Here is an 18,574-nt window from a genome sequence, read left to right on the forward strand (position 1 = left end):
ACACACAACTTTGGAGTTTCAGGGGTAAACAGTGTTGCAGCCACACTGCTCCTGTGGTGTCATTTTCACCATGTTTTTAGCCTTAGTAGACACATTTAGGACATTTAGGCTAAAAACCTGGTGTAAATGACCCAGTTTCGAGTTTTCATTACTCAATGAACTATCCCTTTAACAAGGGATGTGCTGGTTAGACACACCTGTCTGTAAAAGGGATAGTCTCTTGGTAGACCAGCCTACCTTTGGGCACCGGCCTCCCTATGCGGCCACCAGCACTCAATTACTTCCTCTTGTAACTTTGTTTATCACGTGATCTGCTACATATTATTGTGTTGGAAGGCGGTTACAGGAAACAGGAATAAAGATTGAAAGTCGTTTCTTGCAGAGAGTCTTCAACAATGACGTTCTCCCTCTCTGCTCTCTGCTCTGCTGTTCTAATCCTGACGCTCAACAACTTCTGCACCTGTTCACAAAGTAAGAATGAATTTACTCCTCTGTTCTTACAAGATCAATAGTAGAGATGTGGAAACATTTATTGCTGAGGGTGTATTTTAAACTTTTGTTACAAATAAAAATGCCTTTAAAGAAGAAGCCACTTTAAACAGAATCTACACTGTAGCTTTTTCCTAAGTGTAACTTTATAGGAATACTTTTCCTCTTTCTCACTTTCTTTTTCAGTTGCCCATGAAGCTGTCACTGTTGTGGGCTGCTTTGAAAATGGTAGCACTCAGTTGCATGAAGAATTTGATGGTGAAGAGATTGTGTACATAGATTTCGACAGAAAGGAGTTTGTATACACCGTGCCCACATTTATCGTGCCGAACCCAAGAGAAATAATTGGTGACTTACTTGATCATGGAATTATCAGCAGAGGATATAAAGCGTGTGCAGTAGCTCTTGCATACAGCATAGCAGAGGAGAAACGTCCATCAGAAGAGAAAGGTAAGGGATGTACTGTGTGGAAAAAAATTAATTAACATTGATTTTTGTAATGAAGTGATCCAGAAAAATGCTGATTTGATTTGTTTTGAACCCACTAAAGACCCCCCTGAGAGTATCCTCTACCCTGCAGAGGACGTGCATTTAGGAGTTGAAAACAGCCTCATCTGCTTCGTGAATAATTTTTTCCCACCTTACATCGAAGTCAGCTGGACTAAAAATGATCGTCCGGTGTCGGAGGGGGTGTCACTCAGTCGATATTACCCCAATAATGATCAGACCTTCCACATGTTCTCCACCTTGACCTTCACACCGAGCGAGGGGGACATTTACAGTTGCACTGTGGAGCACTCGGCCCTCAAGAGGCCTAAAACAAGAATCTGGGGTGACTGTGCAATCTTGTATAAAAGTGATTCAATTATTTGCTCGAAATTACTTCCTTGTGTCTGAATTGATGAATATTTTCTCACTTTCCTTTACAGAAGCTGATTCTAGTCATCAAAGACATGGAGCAGATGTTTTCTGTGGAGTCGGCCTGACTCTTGGCTTATTGGGGGTAGCAGCTGGTACATTTCTGTTTGTCAAAGGACACCATGGATACTAATTTCTCATTCTTAAAAGATGCTGTATTTTTTCTCACTGTATATCTCTACTCGCGCATATTTCAGAGGGGAATATTACGAGTTTTACACCAATACTTTTATCTGATAACTTAATTACTTTACATCTTAAACTCTACATGCAAACATATGATGAACTCATAAGTTTAATTGAAGTTGTCCTAGACTGGCTACAAAATATTGAGTCAGTTTATACAGGTCCAAATGCAGAAATATACTGTAGTTCACCAGAAACTGCATTTGAATCCTTTATGTTAAAAGTAGAACTTCTCAACATGCAAAACTACATAAAAACCTGAATTTGAATCCCGTTGTATGAATTTATATTGTTTAACATTAGTAAGACATTGAAAGTGAGTGAGTGTGTATTTGCAATATTTGAAAATGTTTTTGTGGATTCCAATAAACTTGACACTGTATGTGACTGTGTGAGATTTTATTAATTTGCTCAGATGGTTTGTTCCTCCACACAATTCCACATTCAGTTACGAAACCCTAACAGATGTTGTCGGTTCTCTGGACCTGAACGACACGTAGATGTGGACATGGATCAACGAGAGGGAAGGAAATGATAAAAAACACACAATAGGTGTTGTGGGACGGTAATAAATTATCTGCGCTTGACTGCAGATCGGTGTTTCACCAATGTTCCTATTTACAATGCAAAAAATTTCACACTTCTATTTTTCACTTCCAACACAAATCATCCTTCACCAGGTTCATTTTGGGGAATTCTTGCGGGTTATGATACAGTAATATCCACTGTATGTACTTTTTTTATATTTGGCAAAAGCTTAAAAAATATCATTTTACAGATTCTGACAATACATTCAAAAATGTCCATTCTCACTTTCAGAATTATTTGACTAATCTATCAATACTAAGGTCACATAATAAATAAATAAAAAAAACAAGCAGTGCTCAATCTTGGAAAAGTGTCGAATTTATTTTAATGATAGCGTCGTGGTTGTACAAAATGTTTGTACAAAATTACCATAGATACATAATAACAGGTGGCTCCATTTGCACCACACCTGTTGGCAGTAAATATACAACACTGGGCGGTCCCAGTGCAGCAATTTCACTTCCTCATGTTTCTAGTTTGAGACTAGATTTACTTTCAACTTCTTTATGACTTGATATCATGCATGCTCGCAGCTTCTCTTCACTTCTGTGCGTACTCCTGTGGTTTCCGATAGCAGGTGAGTAACATTGATTCTATCAAGGTTTAGTTGTGTTGTTGTAGTTCAAAGCTGAATTTTGACATGATAGATACAAATCCTGAACTGATGAAAGGTGTTCAGGGAAATTACCTGGCAGTGACCTAATTATATTGAATTAGCTCCAGCAGGTAGTTGAACTTCCTGTTTATTGCAGGTTATTAAGCTTTTGAACTTAGGTAATAATAATATTATTCAACACAATAAAAACTTGGACTTATAATAGATTAAACCGAATCACGTACCGGCTCACTCCAGTATTATTTTTGAGTTAATGTGGTTTCAGAAGAATCGGGTTCCTGACGACGTCCAGGTTTTTTTCAAATTCCGACTTCAAAGCACTTGAATGCATCAAAGTCTGAACGACTTTACAACTGTAGTTTACAGATAAAGTAAAGAATAAAATTAAAACACTAAAGTAAAGTTCAACTATACCTGGGAATCATTCTTAAATTCAGTACCTGATCCCCTGTTCCTGGCCAACTTGTTCATTTCTACCGCTGTCGGGTTTCTTAAAAATGTATGAAACTGTTCTAATCAGCAATACAATTTTAAAAGATTATTCCTATTATTGTTTTGTTATGAATTACAAAACACTGTCTGCAATAATGTGTCAGGGACGAGACCTGTGTAGGACCGAAATTGCCAAAATTAAAAAAAAAAATAAAAATAAATAATTAAACATGTAACATGTAACATTTCTTTGAGTAAAATAATCCCCCAACAAGTTTGTATGTATTTCTGCATTTGTGTAATCATTTGTTATTTTACACTCATTTCTTTATTTCTACATTTACTCATTTATGTATTTCTTTAATTTTATGTTAGTGAGGAATACTTAAATGTGGAATAACATTGACAACTACATATAGAAATACATAGGCTAAATTACACATACCCTCACCGAACTTTATACGTTTTTTGATTTGTTGTTTTATTTATTTATGATTAATTTGGCAATTTCGGTCTTTGATGTAGAACAAGTGACTCTCTGCCTTATCTAATGCTTACTGCCTTTATGTTGCAGATGCTTTCTTCATGCATGGGTTAATTCGTTGCCAACCTATATCCAAGCATGAATGTGTGTATCTGGAACAAGTCTACTTTAATAAGAGGCTTATTGGCCAGTACAACAGCTCCTTGGGAAAATATACCAGCTACGTTGAATACACAAAGGAAGTTGTAGAATACCTTAACAACCGTCCTTCTTTGGAAAAAAAGAAAAAGGATATTGAGAAATGCAGAAGCCACTTATCAAAACTGGAATTCCTTTCAACACCAGGTAATTTCAGAATAGCAACTTTGTGTTTCAAGAATCAATTCCACCAACGGCAGTGACACTTTTAGAGGCACAAAATATGTACTTTTTTGTAAAATAAAGTTTTAGTTTTTTTTCTTGACCTGAGTGCATGTTAGAAATATCTGTGCATCAGAGTAAATCGTATTCAGACAGAGGGGGAAGTGTCTACTTATGATAACCTCACTAAATACTACAATAAATGCAGCGCTTTGACTTTCATTGTGCACAGATAAAAAGGAGAAACTATAAAAGCAGAAATATTCTTGGTATTTCCAAATCAGCTGAAATGGCAGTAAATCCTCAGGAGTTTTTTTGAGTTCATTTGGTGGCTTTTCCAACCCGCAATCGGACTACTAAGGTTTTCATTGACAGCTGTTTTTAGCTTTATCTCTAAAAAACCACGACCTGCTCAGCAGTAGTGTTGTTAACCTGCTCCTATGTGACCTATTTAGTGTGAAGAATAAGAAACACATATTAAAATTTGAATGTTCAGTTGTATTTCAAACACAATTTTGCACAAATTGTGGATCAGGGATTAGTTCATAACTTAACTTGAAAATTATGTATTTTCTCTGAGACATTAACCAGTAACTATTTAACAATGTACTTTATTTTCTAACTAACACAGCAATTGTAGGTCAACCCTGAATCCCAATGTGTTACCCTATGTTCTTCCCTGCATAACGAGACTATTGATTAAAGATCTGTGGGTGTTTCCTCCAGTCAAGCCCTATGTCAGACTGAGTTCAGCTGAGGCAGACAGCGGCAGACATCCAAGAGTCCTTGTCTGCAACGTGTACAACTTTTATCCCAAACATATCCGAGTGACATGGCTGAGGGACGGAAAGAAGACAACCTCTGATGTGACGTCCACTGACGAGATGGCCAACGGGAACTGGCTCTACCACATCCACTCCCATCTGGAGTATACGCCCAGACTGGGAGAGAAAATCACCTGTGTGGTGGAGCACGCCAGCTTTAAGGATCCACAACTTTATGACTGGGGTAAGAGAGAGGCAGGGGAGGATTGGACTAACTTTAATGTCACCAGAGCAAAACGTCTTCAACAATATGAATAAAGAAAAACAAATACATTCAATGTATAAGGCTTGTACAGAGTGTAAATGTTTGTTTGTGGTAAATGTGTTTTCAGACCCCATGTCTGAGTCCGAGAAGAAAAAGTTCGCTGTTGGGTCTGCAGGGCTGCTGCTTGGTCTTGTTGTTTTAATTGCTGGGGGGGTTCAGTACAAGAGGAGCACTACTGGTGAGAGACAGCACTGAATTAATAAGAAATAAATAAAGAATATCCAATATCAGCAGCGAGGAATAAAACTGTTTAGAGATAAATGTTGAAATCTGTCACATCAAACATATCATACATATCAGTGCGTATCAGTCAAAAAAAAGACTACTTCTTTTTAAATCCTATTCAAGTCAAAATTGCCACTGATTATTTGAAAAAGTCTACCAGTTACCAAGTAATTGTGATTTAAAGTCAGTAATATCTGAGTCTGTGTTTTCTGTTTTTACTCCAGGTCGGGAGTTGGTGCCAACGGGTTAGGATTTTACCTCTGTCAGCTGAAATATTTGTATTCAAAATCAAAATGGCACAGAGGAAACGAGGTCATGTGGAGTAAATCACTCGGTTCTTTGAGTATACACTGTTTACGCAGAGAGTGACTTGTTGTAAATCTTCAAGAGTATTTGTGTTTTGATATCAATTTATCAGAAAATAAGCTTTTATGATTGTTTTTCTGTGGAATTTGGGTGAAGTGGAAAATATTAAGGTTTTCTTTTGCACTGTACAAATCACAATGATTCAATGGTATGGCTAAACTGAGGAAGGCCATTTATTGTCATTCAATTGAATTTGCTAGTGGTTCACAAATTTTATAGTTTAAAAATGAAGGTTTGAGGAAGTGATTTTACTTGCTATGAATGGCTGGCATCTTGTAAACCCAGACTGGGGAGGGTTGAATTCCAAGTCAGCTGGCAGTGCCAACGAGTTAAAGTATGTGTTGACATTAAACAATCCTAACAGTGTGTGAAGCATTTGTGACATAAGAGCAATTATCTGCCTCAACACTCAACTCCTCCAGCAGGTTTTAAAATACAAAGCAGATACAAGAAGTCAAAAGAAGTCTGTTTCAATCCAGTGAATAAAGTGAGTGTGTCTGTATGTGTTGATTTTACAATGAATCCTTACATGATTCATTACTCATATTCCTGTTTATTCTGCAAGTATAAATCTAATATTCACCATATATGACTGTGAAATTAATACAACTCGGTAGTTTAAAAGAATAAAAAGCCAGACCAAATTCAAATCACTGATTTCTCTGTACCTCCCTGCAAAATACAACATGATTTGACCCACTTTCTACTATATCATGGGGGTTTGAGGCCCTTAGAAATGTCTTACAGGCAAGAAGAGCGTGCTGCAGTACTGTGGCCTCAACAAGATAAGACAGATTGGATGCATAGCCTTGTTTAATACGCATTAGCAAAATAAATAGGGAAGGTGGAATATCTTATCTTGAGGGTTGCATGGGTTGTCTTCAATGTCACACAGACTTCTTTCCTTACACTAATTTCATCTCCTAACAGGGACCGACTGTGATTGTGCTCATATCATGTGCTCTGTGGAGGTTCACAAGTTTTAATGTTACAGATATGGGAGGATGCCAGTTGAAAAATTACTGTCAGTGCTTCATAACTGGGATCATATTGTTTATAACCTCTTGGCCACCATGAGGCCCCAAATGAATAAATAAATCAGCTTTGTGCACACCTTAAGCCTCTGTCTTTAATTCAAATTTGAATAAACATTAATTTTTAAACTCAAACTAAATTAAATTACTCAATTGACTGATTGACTGAACATTTCTTTTTTTAACTTGTCAGAATTTAGTTTCATGTTTCCTTCTGGTTCCAAATGGCAACTTTTCAAGTAAGCTTTTGGGTATTTAGTTTCTCAATACTATATGCACTAATCAATAGTTGCTGATAAAGATGGATGACGTGTCTCCACTTCCTCCTATACTATTCAGAAATGAAGTCAAAACATCCTGGAGACGAACACCGCCATCTTGCGCATTTGGGTCTGTGCACTAGAGATCAGGGGACGTACACATCCTTCAAATACATCCGCTCAACCAATCATGAGTCAATGGTAACTTTTTAAACCAATTAAAACAAATCTACCAGAAAAAAAAAAGAGGGCTATGATCCACACGTGACATTTAGGTGAAGAACATGGTGTAAGTTACATCGTTTCTAGTCGTGTATGACTGTCGGGGCTTACAGACACTTGGATGACACCACAGGAGCATTTTATGTCTCTTTTCTGTTTATTTTTTTTTTTTTACATTTGAAAAACCATTTACTTCAATTGTATTGGATTTGGCTGCAACGCTGTTTACCCCTAAAGCTCCAGCAGTGTTTTGTGGACCCTTCACCCTTCACCCACCCCTCCATCGGCACAGTGGTGACTGGCTGAGGAGTGAATTGTCAGTATTTGGGTGAACTATCCCTTTAATGTTGCCTGTCAGTCACGGTGCAGGGCTTCTCCTCCGGCGCATGCGCTCTGTGGAATAATGAGCCGCTTCGGATTCTACTGTGTTTTCATCTTCTTACTGATAAAAAGCCCGAGTTTGATTCTCTTCTTTTGTTTCACCATTTTTGTTTTTGTTCACTGCAGAACGCGATAAGAGTGGAACGAGCGGAGAGTGAAGACCGAGATGAGATAGAGACAGATTCTGGATGGAACCTCCATTTGTTTATGTACTCTGTAACGCGTCATGGAACCTGTCGTCCTTGTCTCCGCGGCTCTGGATGGCGTCAGTCTGGAGTGATGGACCGAGCTGTCCCCGTCACGGAGGTCGTCACCCCGCATGGTGGCGTGACCGAGCGGAGATAAGAAGTAAGAGCCTGATGATAAGAGTCTAATAACTCTGATCCTCACAGAGAGAAGATGTCAGCTCCTCTCAAACCACCGCAGGGAAGGATTCATCTGATCAGCAGGTGAGACACGAGGAAACAGTTTTATAAACCTTCTATTGTTTCTAATGACCTAATGTCTATTCTGACTTATTGACACATTTCTCTATGTTAGCTCATCTCAATAGAGATCATTTAACACAGAGGGATAACTCCCAAATACTCCCGAGGGAAACACTGATTAGGCTTGAATTTGATATATTGTGATTTAAAGACCTGTAGATTTAAACCTGTGTATATAAAGATACATAAAATACATTGAATTTGCTTCACCTGGGTGACGACATTAAAATACAGCTTTGACCTTAAACACATTTGTAATCAAAAAAGAGCATTAATTTTTTTTTTCAAACATAAAACCTTTAATGGAGAATTTTGACAGAGTGATATTAGTGCTTTTTCTTAAGTAAAAGATATGAGTACATCTTCCATTCTACTTCAGTCCATCATCATACTGAAATTGAAAAGGCTGAAGTTAGAAAATATTTGGTATCTCTGCTTTAAATCAACAATCGGTTAGGAAAATAGTTTCGTATGAATGTACATTTTTTCTGTTCAAACTTTCAAATTTAATTAAATTGGTCAATGAACTCTTTCATCAAGTAATTTATTTAACTCTACTTCTTCATACTGGTTATTTACCACCACTCTGGTTTTCAGTCATTTTTATACACCTCCCACTATTCTGCTGCACTCCACCTTGTTCTTTGCTATTTTAAACACTTTACTCTATTCAACCTCTAACTCGATTTTAGGTGAAACTCTTCTGTACTTTATTTTTACATGTATGAAAAAAGTGATCAATTAGCAGAGGTCAGACGTTCGTATTTTTATGTTAAGTTATTTTATTACTAATCCAGCACAGTTTGGTTACCATAAATAAATAAAACTAATCTAAGTTCAAAAACAGAACTTTTATGGAATTGATTTTATTTTTTGTGTTTAAATTAATGTTTGGTTTGTCTTCTCCCCAGTTCTTCCCTGACAACACTCAGCAGTAACCCTCAGTCTCTGTCGACTCTTTGTACCGATGGGTCTCTCCCTGTCTGCGTTGCTGTGCAGCAGAGCAGCTCACAGCCCCCCCTCCTCCTCCTCAGCCTTCCCTCCCCTCTCCGTACCCACCTCGTCTCGCCTCGCCATCACCCTGACCTTTTCCCCCTTCCCCCCGGGAGACAGCCGCTCCCACTGGAGCTCTGTCCACCGCTCTCCTCACCTCCGGCTCTCCGCCTGCAAGCAGCAGGTCACGCGTTGGCCCGTGGAGCTGAGCAGCGACGGGGTGAGAGCAGAGGTGGGGGTGACAGGAGGCCTTCACGTCTGGGAGGTGCTGTGGAACCCGGACCACAGAGGGAGTCACGCCGTCATGGGCATCTCCAGGCGGGACTGTCCTCTGCAGGCCGCGGGGTACAACGTCCTGGTGGGTGGGGATGAACAGTCCTGGGGCTGGGAACTCAAAACCAATCAGCTCTGGCATGGTGGACACAGTGTTGGACTTTACCCAGAGAAGGTGAGGAGGTGTCCCTCTGATTTGAAGCCAAACACTTCAGACAAAGAGGATCCAGTTGAGGCCCCTCTCCCAATCCCGGAGCGGGTCCTGCTGGTCCTGGACACCGATGCCCGGACCCTGGGATTCGTTGTGGATGGAATCTTCCTTGGCGAGGCGTTTAAAGACCTTCCTCCTGGGGTTGAGCTGTTCCCAGCGGTGAGCAGCGTGAGAGGGGGGGCCAGCATACGACTGCGCTACCTGAACGGGGCCACACGTGAGTCCAGTCATCATAACAACAATTACTACAGCAACAACAGTGACACAATCATGGTGTAACTTGGTTCTTACGAAACTCATCCTGTAAAACTTTTCCTTTTCTTCCGTTCTCAGGTGACCCTCCTGCCCTGATGGCTCTATGTGGACTGTCCATTCGTCAGTTTTTAGGGGAACAGAGGCAGAATCAAACTCACAAACTGCCTCTAGCACCTCGTCTGCAGAACTACCTGCTTTCTACTCATTAATCTGCAAACAAACACACACACACACACACACACACACACACACACACAAACACACACACACATGCAACCAAACCCTTACCCTTAAACCTAAACCTTATTCTCACTCTAACCCTAAAACCAAGTCGTAACCCTCAAACAGCCCATTGAATTTGTGACGATCAGCCAAAATGTCCTCACAACGATGGTATCAAACCAAAATCGTCTCCCATAACTATAGATAGACACACCCACTTGCACAATAGGAAAGATTTTGTTTTTATGCACAGAACTTACAGTTTGTTTACCTTTATGAAAAACACTGTAATGTTTGCCACATTAGGGTTAAAGAAGTGCATTTATTATTCATTTTATTTATTGATGTGCGATAATTATACATGTTCCACATGTTTTATGTGAGATATTAAAATATCAAATATGAACTGGAAATTGGAAATGCTGGGATACTGGGAATGCTGTGAGCACTGTTTTGCAAATGTTGCGTGTGTCATTCATTCTGAATGTTTCTTTCTTTGTGTATAAAATAAATGTCTCTAATTTGAAGTTACCAGTATTTCTGTTTTACATTAGGAGTAGAAAGGAGAAGGAGGACAGTTTGTGATGTGGAAGTTTTCCTTTTAACAAACAGGACGAAGACAAGAATGATATAAATAGAGACAGTTCACCAACAAATATTCCTGCAGCCCAAACTTTTGACCTCTGCAGAGAACTCAGTATAAACTTACATCTGCTTTAACTGACTGACTATACACAGTTGGACGAGACAGTATTTAGATATCATCAGCATTTATTTGTATCTGTACACGAAAGATAATGAAATCAGAAAATACCTTCCTATAGTGACATTTTTATTATACAACACGAACAACTGCAGATTAAATTATTAGTCATGCATGGACCGTTCAGTCACAAATAATAACACACATAAGTCAGCTTTAGTTTAGTTTTGAGACTCACAACTGGAAAGTAATGGGGAGATTTTACTGACACGACGATACATTTTTCTCTTGTCAATAACATGTCTTGTGTAGTTGATAAAGTACAGAGGTTGCAGAACCAGCTCTGTTGCAGTATAGGCCCTATCTCCCCTTTTAGGGATAAGCAAGTGCCGTTCCTAATCCTGAGCTCTCACTCGCACTTTGATACCATTTTACCATCATACTGTTATCACTGGCCAGTCCGTGCAGAGTCCAGCCTTATCAGCCATCGACTGGGGCATCGCTTATCATCAGTTCTTTCCTCACCCCACGTGTAAGGGGATTTACACTGTGTGTTTCTTCCCCTCAGTGTCCCTCTGTAGCGGAGCCGGGATCCTGGTCATCATGATCATGTTATTAGCGATGGCGTTGGCCATTGCTCCCGAGGCTTTGCAGCTGTGCTGCATGCTGATGATGTCGCCGCTGGTGTGCTCGGGCTCTGCGCGACGGAAAAGCTGTCTCATCGTGGACTGGTCGGAGAAAAGGGCCGTGGTCATCATTCAGGGAATCGATTAAGTAAATATTGTAATAGGTGCGTGATGGAGGGATACAGGAAAGGATGGATGGATCAGGTGGAAGAGAGGAAGGATGAGAATGAGCGACGGTCTTACCTGGAAGTTATTTGTAACGAAGCAGTAGACGACAGGATCCATGCAGCTGTTCAAACTACTGAGAGTGACGGTCAGGTGATAGACGATGACATGATGAGGCATGTCGGGGTAGAAGTACACAACCACCTACAACACACACAAAATTATACTTGACAATAGTGTTCATTTCATAAGAAAAAGTTGCAGAATTAAAAGGCCCAATGATGCTTGATGATGCCTCAGACATTACATATATACGTACCTCCACTTAGGCCCAGCTTATGAAACCACATTAAAATTCACTTGATCCAGGGTCTTGTTTGGATCTGAACCAAATTGCACACCCTCATAGGAGTCCCCAAATATGCCTGATTTAGTTTGATCAAGATCCGTGATTTATTCCCTGGGAAATCAAACATAATGTTTTTCTCCTCCCTGACATATATGACATCTTTCTCCCAAACTCAATGGAAATCCGTCAAGTAGTTTTTGCATAAACCTGCGATCTAACAAACAGGCAGACGAAAACATCCTCCTGGGCAGAGGTAACAATGTGTGATACCTGTTGCTCACCCACCTGTCTGACGTGGAAGGGTGTGAAGCACACGGTGAAGATGATCAGCACTGTGGTCAGCAGCTGGACGGCCCTCTTCCTCCTCTCCCTGACAAAACAGTTAAAACCACCACCACGTCATCCCGTCAGCTTAAGTTTCCCCCTGTACTTTGATTAGTCTGCCATATTTTATTAAATCAAAAGCAGCTACTACAATCAAATACTGGACAACATAAATGTCGGTATTCTTTTTCGTTCCTTTCCATAACAGCATGTGTACCTGCTCTGCTGCATCAGGCGGCGGTCAGCCAGGGCCCACATGATCCTCACGGTGAAGACCACGATGATGACGAGGGGTAGGAAGAACTCCGTGATGGTGAGAAAGAGGAGCTTGGAAAGGCAGCAGCCCGTGTGCTGGAAATAGGTGGAGAGGAAGGAGTAGGTGACCACGATGGCAAAGAGCCACACAGAGACACACACACATTTGGCCACGCCGGAGTTCCTCCACCGACGGGAGGCTTCAACCTGCAAGGTCACAAGAAATTAAGTACTTTTGGATTTCCTGGAAAGAGACGATAAACCCAACATTCACACAGAACCCACCTGCACGATGGCAAGGTAGCGGTCGACACATATGCAGGTGAGAAACAAGATGCTGCAGTACATGTTGACGAAGTAGCTGAAGATGTGCAGGTAGGTGCAGGTGAGACAGGCTCCTCCGCTGTAGTAGAGCAGGATGCGAGTGGGCAGGGAGAGATTCGCCAGGAGGTCCGTCACCGCCAGGTTGATGGTGTAGATCACGGAGGTGGTCCTCTGCTTGGTGCGGACACAGAACACATACAGGGCCATCCCGTTGAGCACCATGCCTACCTGGAGACGAGAGGACGAGAGGAACAGGAGAGACAGATGTGGGCCACTGAGGCAGCACATCTGTCCTTCTTGTGGCCCAAACATGAGCAATAGCAACAGCAACTACTGTATGGCCCAAATATCCCGAAACAAATGTGGGGCTTTTTTTGGTAAACATGCAGTGCTCTCCGCAAGATGTAAACTGGATGTGAACCTAAAGTGGCCCACTAATTCGGGCCACCTTTGGTTGCCAGATCTGGCCAAAAGGAGTTGGAACTCCCTATTGCAATCCTCCCACATTGTTTGTGTGCCAGATGGGGGCCAAAACAATTTGCCAAGTGGATGAGTGTATGTATAAAACCACCAAAGAGACTTAATATAGAACGTTTCCTACCAGGAATATGAGAGAGTTTATGACCATGAGTGTGACCCAGAAGCCGTAGAAGTCGTTGTAGAGGCCCTCGTCTAAATGAGCCAGTCTATGAAGATATGGCTCCATGCCACTCCTGTTAGTGGGACTGGCTATGACAGGCAGGAGCGGGAATGAAGTGTTGACGAACACCCAGGACTCAGTGCTGTTGAAGTCCATCATAATGGGGATGATGCAGATGATGCTGCTGATGATGCTGCTGCTGCTGATGATGCTGATGATGATGATGATGATGATGATGATGATGATGATGATGACGCAGGTAGGTGATAACGGAGATGATGATGATGGAGCTGGTGCATACACTGTCAGACAAAATGAAAGAGTGTTTTAATACATAAAAAATGTACTTTACCATGTTGTTGCTAACGGTGGCATGGTGGTGTGGGGGTTAGCACTGCGGCCTCACAGGAAGGAGGAGTTTGCCTGATCCCCCATGCATCTCCCTGCATGGTCTCTATCCCATCTTTCATCCAATCTCAGCTGGGATCGGCTCCAGCTCCCCCCTCGACCCTCACAGGATAAATGGTATAGATAATCAATGGCTGGCTGTTATGTACAATATGAAGTTTGCATTTGAGTTGGAGGCTATCCCAGCTAGCATTAGGGAGACACGTCACAAACGCACAGTTCTTCACATTGCCACATATGCTCCTGCACCTACTGCAATCAGCTGTGGAAGTAATGTAAACCATATATTTATAATATCAGCAACATATAATTGTTTTACTGTAAATTTTACTTAAAATCGAATGTGCCATTCGCCTCTTTCTTTCTCTTATTTATTAGCTGATCCACCAACATTCAGAAGCATCCACTGTCCTGCCCTGTCGCCCCCCCCCCCCCCCCCCCCTCCGCTCCGGTCTCTGACCACACTGTGGTTGTTGCTGTTGGCACGGCCACACTGACAGAGCCTTGTTTTTCCAGTATCTGATTTATTTACACTGTTTAATTATGATCTAATTGTTTAGTCATGCCTACAGTGTCTGTGCGACTCCATCCTGATCTCAGAGATGGCCTGAGATGGGTTTATTTATCTCGGAGAAAGATGGTGAATTCTTCTGGTAATTGGATATAAACAAAGTGGAACTGGTATTTTTGGGATGTTTCGCAATTTTGTCGTTTCCCATGTTGTTTCACTTCACAACGTACAGAGCACAATCAGAATCCTGCTGTTATGAGACATCACACATTCAGACACTTGAGTATCTGACCTGATCCCTATGGTGTTTTCCGCTGTGGGGAGGTAGGTGCAAATATGAATCAGATTCCACTACTTATAGACAGCAGGGGGCAGTCAGTCACTGCATGAGACTCATGGGAATATGGTCAGAGAAAAGATATTATACATTTAGCTCATATGAAGTGCATCTTGTCCATTGAGCTGTCATATTAGGACAGAGCCTTGAGGTTGTATGAAGAATTACTAAATTAGAATTTCCAAAAAGAAAGCTTTACATATACAAAAAATACATTTGACTTTACATTTTTTATTTTATTTCTATTTTAATGCTAGTCTATGTTTTTGGGGGTTGTATTTCACATTATGTGTTCTCTTAATGTACATTTAAATGTGCTATAATATATATAATATAATATCTATAGATATATTTTCCTACTGATTTTACCTGTTGGTACCAGTTTGTTTTATCGGTTTTTATAGATATAGATCATTGGTTTTACTTTATATGTTAAATTTAAAATGAGTTGATCTGAGGACTCACATTAGGAACAGAATCATTTGAAAACTCTGAGGAGATGCAAAAAAACCCATTTGGACTGAATGTAAAAAAGTATTCAGGTGAGTGTAGACAGCAACATTGTGGTGCACTGTAGTTTAATTGCTTATGTGAGTCCCAGATTGAAAAGGTCTTTGGAGAAGCCAAGCATATTGTGTTGTGTTTATACTCATGATTCACAACTAATCTCTCGCAGCAAAATAATCATGCGGCTGATGAAAAATGTCGTCTATTCAGGCTAATGAGAATCACTTGCTCAGCTGAGGCTGAGGCGTGAATAATGTGATTCATCTGCATTACCACGACCAGTCTGGCCACACAACATTAAGACCACTGAAGAAAATAAATGGCTGTTTTCACAGTAATATCCCCTGATATTATTCAGTGTACTGGAGCCAGTTCATCATCATTAACGACGCTAACGAGTGTTATGAGTGCTGCTCCGAGGGAATTGTGTATTAAACCACTTATTTCATGTGCTGAGAATCAAATGACAAGGACAAGTAATGGATTTCACTTCTTTTCATTGATGTATTTTATAAGCTGACCTAAATAGACTAAGCTACAGACTGCGTTCTTCTTAGCCCTATGTTTTATCAGAATATCTCTGGTGATCCCCTGACCTTTACTCTTGCCCCACCATGAGGCAGACGTCTGTGGTTATGACTTATATCCATAATTATTAGATGGACAATCATTAAGGTCTGTACAGTCATGCCCCCTCGACTTCAGATCAAATTGTGATAACTTGGTGGTCACTTACCTTTCCCCCAGCTTCACCATGAGGTCCATCTTTTTTATTCAACATTAAATTACAAAAATATCTTTGCAGAAAATGTATTAAACAGGATTGATGGGATTTATGGCTCATACTGCAGCCAGCCACCAGGAGGCAATCAAGAAGCTTTGGTTTCCCTTTAGTGAGCAGTCATATTGTCCATCTTTCCTGACGTGTGCATTTAACTTTAAGACGATACTGTGCTAAAGCAAAACCTTCAGTCATTCAGGCATAAAAAGAGAGAGTGGAGAATCATTCTTTCATAACTTTTTAAAAAGTTGCTTATTTAACTGAAGCGATGACCTGAAAAATCTCTTTTAGTTAATATGATAAAACCAAATTACAGGCAAATATAGGCTTGGTGATTTTTGATCTATGAACCATTAAACCTGACTTGTCTCTTGGTAACTGATCCTTTTTCACATATCCAACGACAAAACACAATAATTCAAGCTTTTAAAAGGGAAATCTTTCAATTTGCTGTAAATCCTTGAATAAACTCTGAGCAGAGGCACTAATTAAAAAAGCAGATAAGGAGAAAACAGGTTTTATGTAACCTCAGTTGTTTGATAATCTAATGCATCACTGCTTCTTCCCTATTGTTGCTCCTCCAGCATCAAAGCCAGTGGTGATGTAATGGTTATAAAGGGAGACTGAAAGGAGAGCAGAGGGCCCGCAGGCAGATCACAAATAACACTGTCCAAATAAATTCCAGCAGCGTGGGAGCCCTGTTTGTGTGCGTGTGCGTGTGTGTGTGTGGGTGTGTGTGTGTGTGTGTGTGTGTGTGTGTGTGTGTGTGTGTGTGTGTGTGTGTGTGTGTGTGTGTGTGTGTGTGTGTGTGTGTGTGTGTGTGTGTGTGTGTGTGTGTGTGGGGCTCGGATTGTACGAAAAGACGGAGACATGTATAAAGGGAGAGAGACAGGATGGGACGCTGGTTCATAGATCTCACGCTGTCCTGCATCAAATTATAGCTTTTCACAGAACCCCTGGAGGCAGATGGAAAATGTAGCTGTTGCTGCAACTCTAAAATTAGGGATAGTTGTACTTGCATTTACAGTTGAGAGGAGCCGTTCCTTGTGCTCTGGTGTGAAATATATATCACGGTCTGAAGGGCAGCCGGGGAACTTTCTCTAACATTCACTTATAGAATGAAATCTACTCTCATGTACACTTATGAGGTTTTGTATTTAACCTTCTGATTAGTCTGGTTTCTGGGATGAAACATGAATGTGAGACTTGATTTCTTTTCCTTTCTTTTAAAAACACTTTGCCGGCACCATTCATCCAGTGTGGAAGACAACTTACCTGTGGAGAAAAATAGTCGAACCAGTAGATAAACTGTAGACTTGGATGTAGTTGCGGTGTCTGTATCATCCGTCCCAGTCTACAAATCCTCTTTCAATGTGATTCAAGGTGACGCTGCATCTTTTCCAAGTGGACGCTTCAAACCTCAGTGACCTTTGCACCCTGGCATCACCTCCGAACATCCAGGTACATCAGTGGCTCCCCTGTCTGACTTTCTTCTCCCTCGTTAGGGTGTCAGTCATGTCTCCTCTTTCAGGTTCTCTTTCAGTCATATCAGTTTGATGTAGCAATCAACTCCTCCTCTTCTTCTTCCTCTTCTTCTTCAGATCTGCACATCCATAGCTCTCCCTGTCACTTCTGTCACTTTGTCTCACTCAGCGTTCTGTTTCTCATTTGATTTCTCAAACTCCCTCAGTATCTTCTTCTGCGGTTGCAGGTCTCACTCCCTTCAGTGTGTCTTTCTCCTCCTCCTTCTTCTCTCCTTCTCTTTCTCCCCCCTTAAGCATCATTTTCGGTCTCACTCTCCTTTCAATGGCTGTCGTTCTGCTTCCGCTCCCTCCCCCTCCCCCTCTCTCTCTCTCTCTCTCTCTCTCTAAATCTTCCCTAAGTTTGGGCTTGAGACGGGAAGTCTAAGGATGTGTTTACATTCTGCTTTGACACACAGACACACACATACAGTATGAACACACACCAATGTTGGAGCACACACGCAATAAATAGATCAAAATACCAAATAAACTCTGGGACACAACATCAGAAGCACAACTCGTTCATGAAATGTAGTGACACTGTGCAGTTCCTACGAAATTCTTTATTTATTATTAATTAAAAGACCATTGCTAAACACAAATGATGGATATATATATTTATATATGTTTTTCTGAGTACCTCTCATGGAACTAGGGTTTTGGTGTAACCAGTGTGGAATAATACATCATGTGCTATATTCTAAATTACGAGAGACATGTCAGTGAAAATGTTCAATAGATCGAGTGTGCAAGTGATTCTAGGTGAAGATGAACGGACATCAAGTATTTTATATTTATTTATATTTTATCTATTCAATTGTCTGTCGATCTATCTATCTATCTATCTATCTATCTATCTATCTATTCTCTCTGAACATCAATACCTTCTCATGATACATTCACCTGGTGTCAAAATAATAGAAACAATTTGTTCCACTGGGAAAATTCCTGTGACCACCATCTCAAGTGGGAACAAAACACATTTTGGTCCACGAGTCAATGACGTCATCACACCCATCTCCAAATAGC

The 18,574-nt window shown here is 40.7% G+C and overlaps 4 protein-coding genes across 5 annotated transcripts; 3 read left to right on the top strand and 1 right to left on the bottom strand.

Annotated features, from left to right (window-relative positions):
* The first annotated feature begins 261 nt into the window (after positions 1–261).
* On the top strand, positions 262–1,975 carry LOC128449063 (H-2 class II histocompatibility antigen, A-U alpha chain). Its single transcript, XM_053432062.1, has 4 exons — positions 262–471; positions 676–939; positions 1,040–1,321; positions 1,419–1,975. Exons 1-4 carry the CDS (start codon positions 396–398, stop codon positions 1,538–1,540), a joined length of 744 nt encoding a protein of 247 aa, XP_053288037.1. The 5' UTR covers positions 262–395; the 3' UTR covers positions 1,541–1,975.
* Positions 1,976–2,600: 625 nt separating this feature from the next.
* On the top strand, positions 2,601–6,872 carry LOC128449064 (RLA class II histocompatibility antigen, DP beta chain). Of its 2 annotated transcripts, XM_053432063.1 has the most exons (5): positions 2,601–2,758; positions 3,804–4,058; positions 4,800–5,081; positions 5,230–5,340; positions 5,612–6,872. In XM_053432063.1, the coding sequence occupies exons 1-5, from the start codon at positions 2,701–2,703 to the stop codon at positions 5,635–5,637; spliced, it is 732 nt and encodes a 243-aa protein (XP_053288038.1). In that variant the 5' UTR covers positions 2,601–2,700; the 3' UTR covers positions 5,638–6,872. The 2 variants fall into 2 exon arrangements, with proteins under 2 accessions (XP_053288038.1, XP_053288039.1); XM_053432064.1 differs by lacking the exon at positions 3,804–4,058 and having other exon boundaries at positions 2,619–2,758.
* Positions 6,873–7,576: 704 nt separating this feature from the next.
* si:ch1073-228j22.2 (SPRY domain-containing SOCS box protein 1) lies at positions 7,577–10,619 on the top strand. Its single transcript, XM_053433514.1, has 3 exons — positions 7,577–8,099; positions 9,050–9,832; positions 9,949–10,619. Exons 2-3 carry the CDS (start codon positions 9,106–9,108, stop codon positions 10,077–10,079), a joined length of 858 nt encoding a protein of 285 aa, XP_053289489.1. The 5' UTR covers positions 7,577–8,099; positions 9,050–9,105; the 3' UTR covers positions 10,080–10,619.
* Positions 10,620–10,845: 226 nt separating this feature from the next.
* Positions 10,846–17,827, bottom strand: gpr20 (G protein-coupled receptor 20). Its single transcript, XM_053433513.1, has 7 exons — positions 17,298–17,827; positions 13,440–13,780; positions 12,800–13,066; positions 12,477–12,721; positions 12,221–12,305; positions 11,665–11,790; positions 10,846–11,523 (listed from the first exon to the last, which is right to left on the bottom strand). The coding sequence occupies exons 2-7, from the start codon at positions 13,635–13,637 to the stop codon at positions 11,338–11,340; spliced, it is 1,107 nt and encodes a 368-aa protein (XP_053289488.1). The 5' UTR covers positions 13,638–13,780; positions 17,298–17,827; the 3' UTR covers positions 10,846–11,337.
* Between the last annotated feature and the right edge of the window lie 747 nt (positions 17,828–18,574).

The sequence above is a fragment of the Pleuronectes platessa genome, chromosome 10, assembly GCF_947347685.1.
Source record: "Pleuronectes platessa chromosome 10, fPlePla1.1, whole genome shotgun sequence".
NCBI lineage: Eukaryota > Metazoa > Chordata > Actinopteri > Pleuronectiformes > Pleuronectidae > Pleuronectes > Pleuronectes platessa.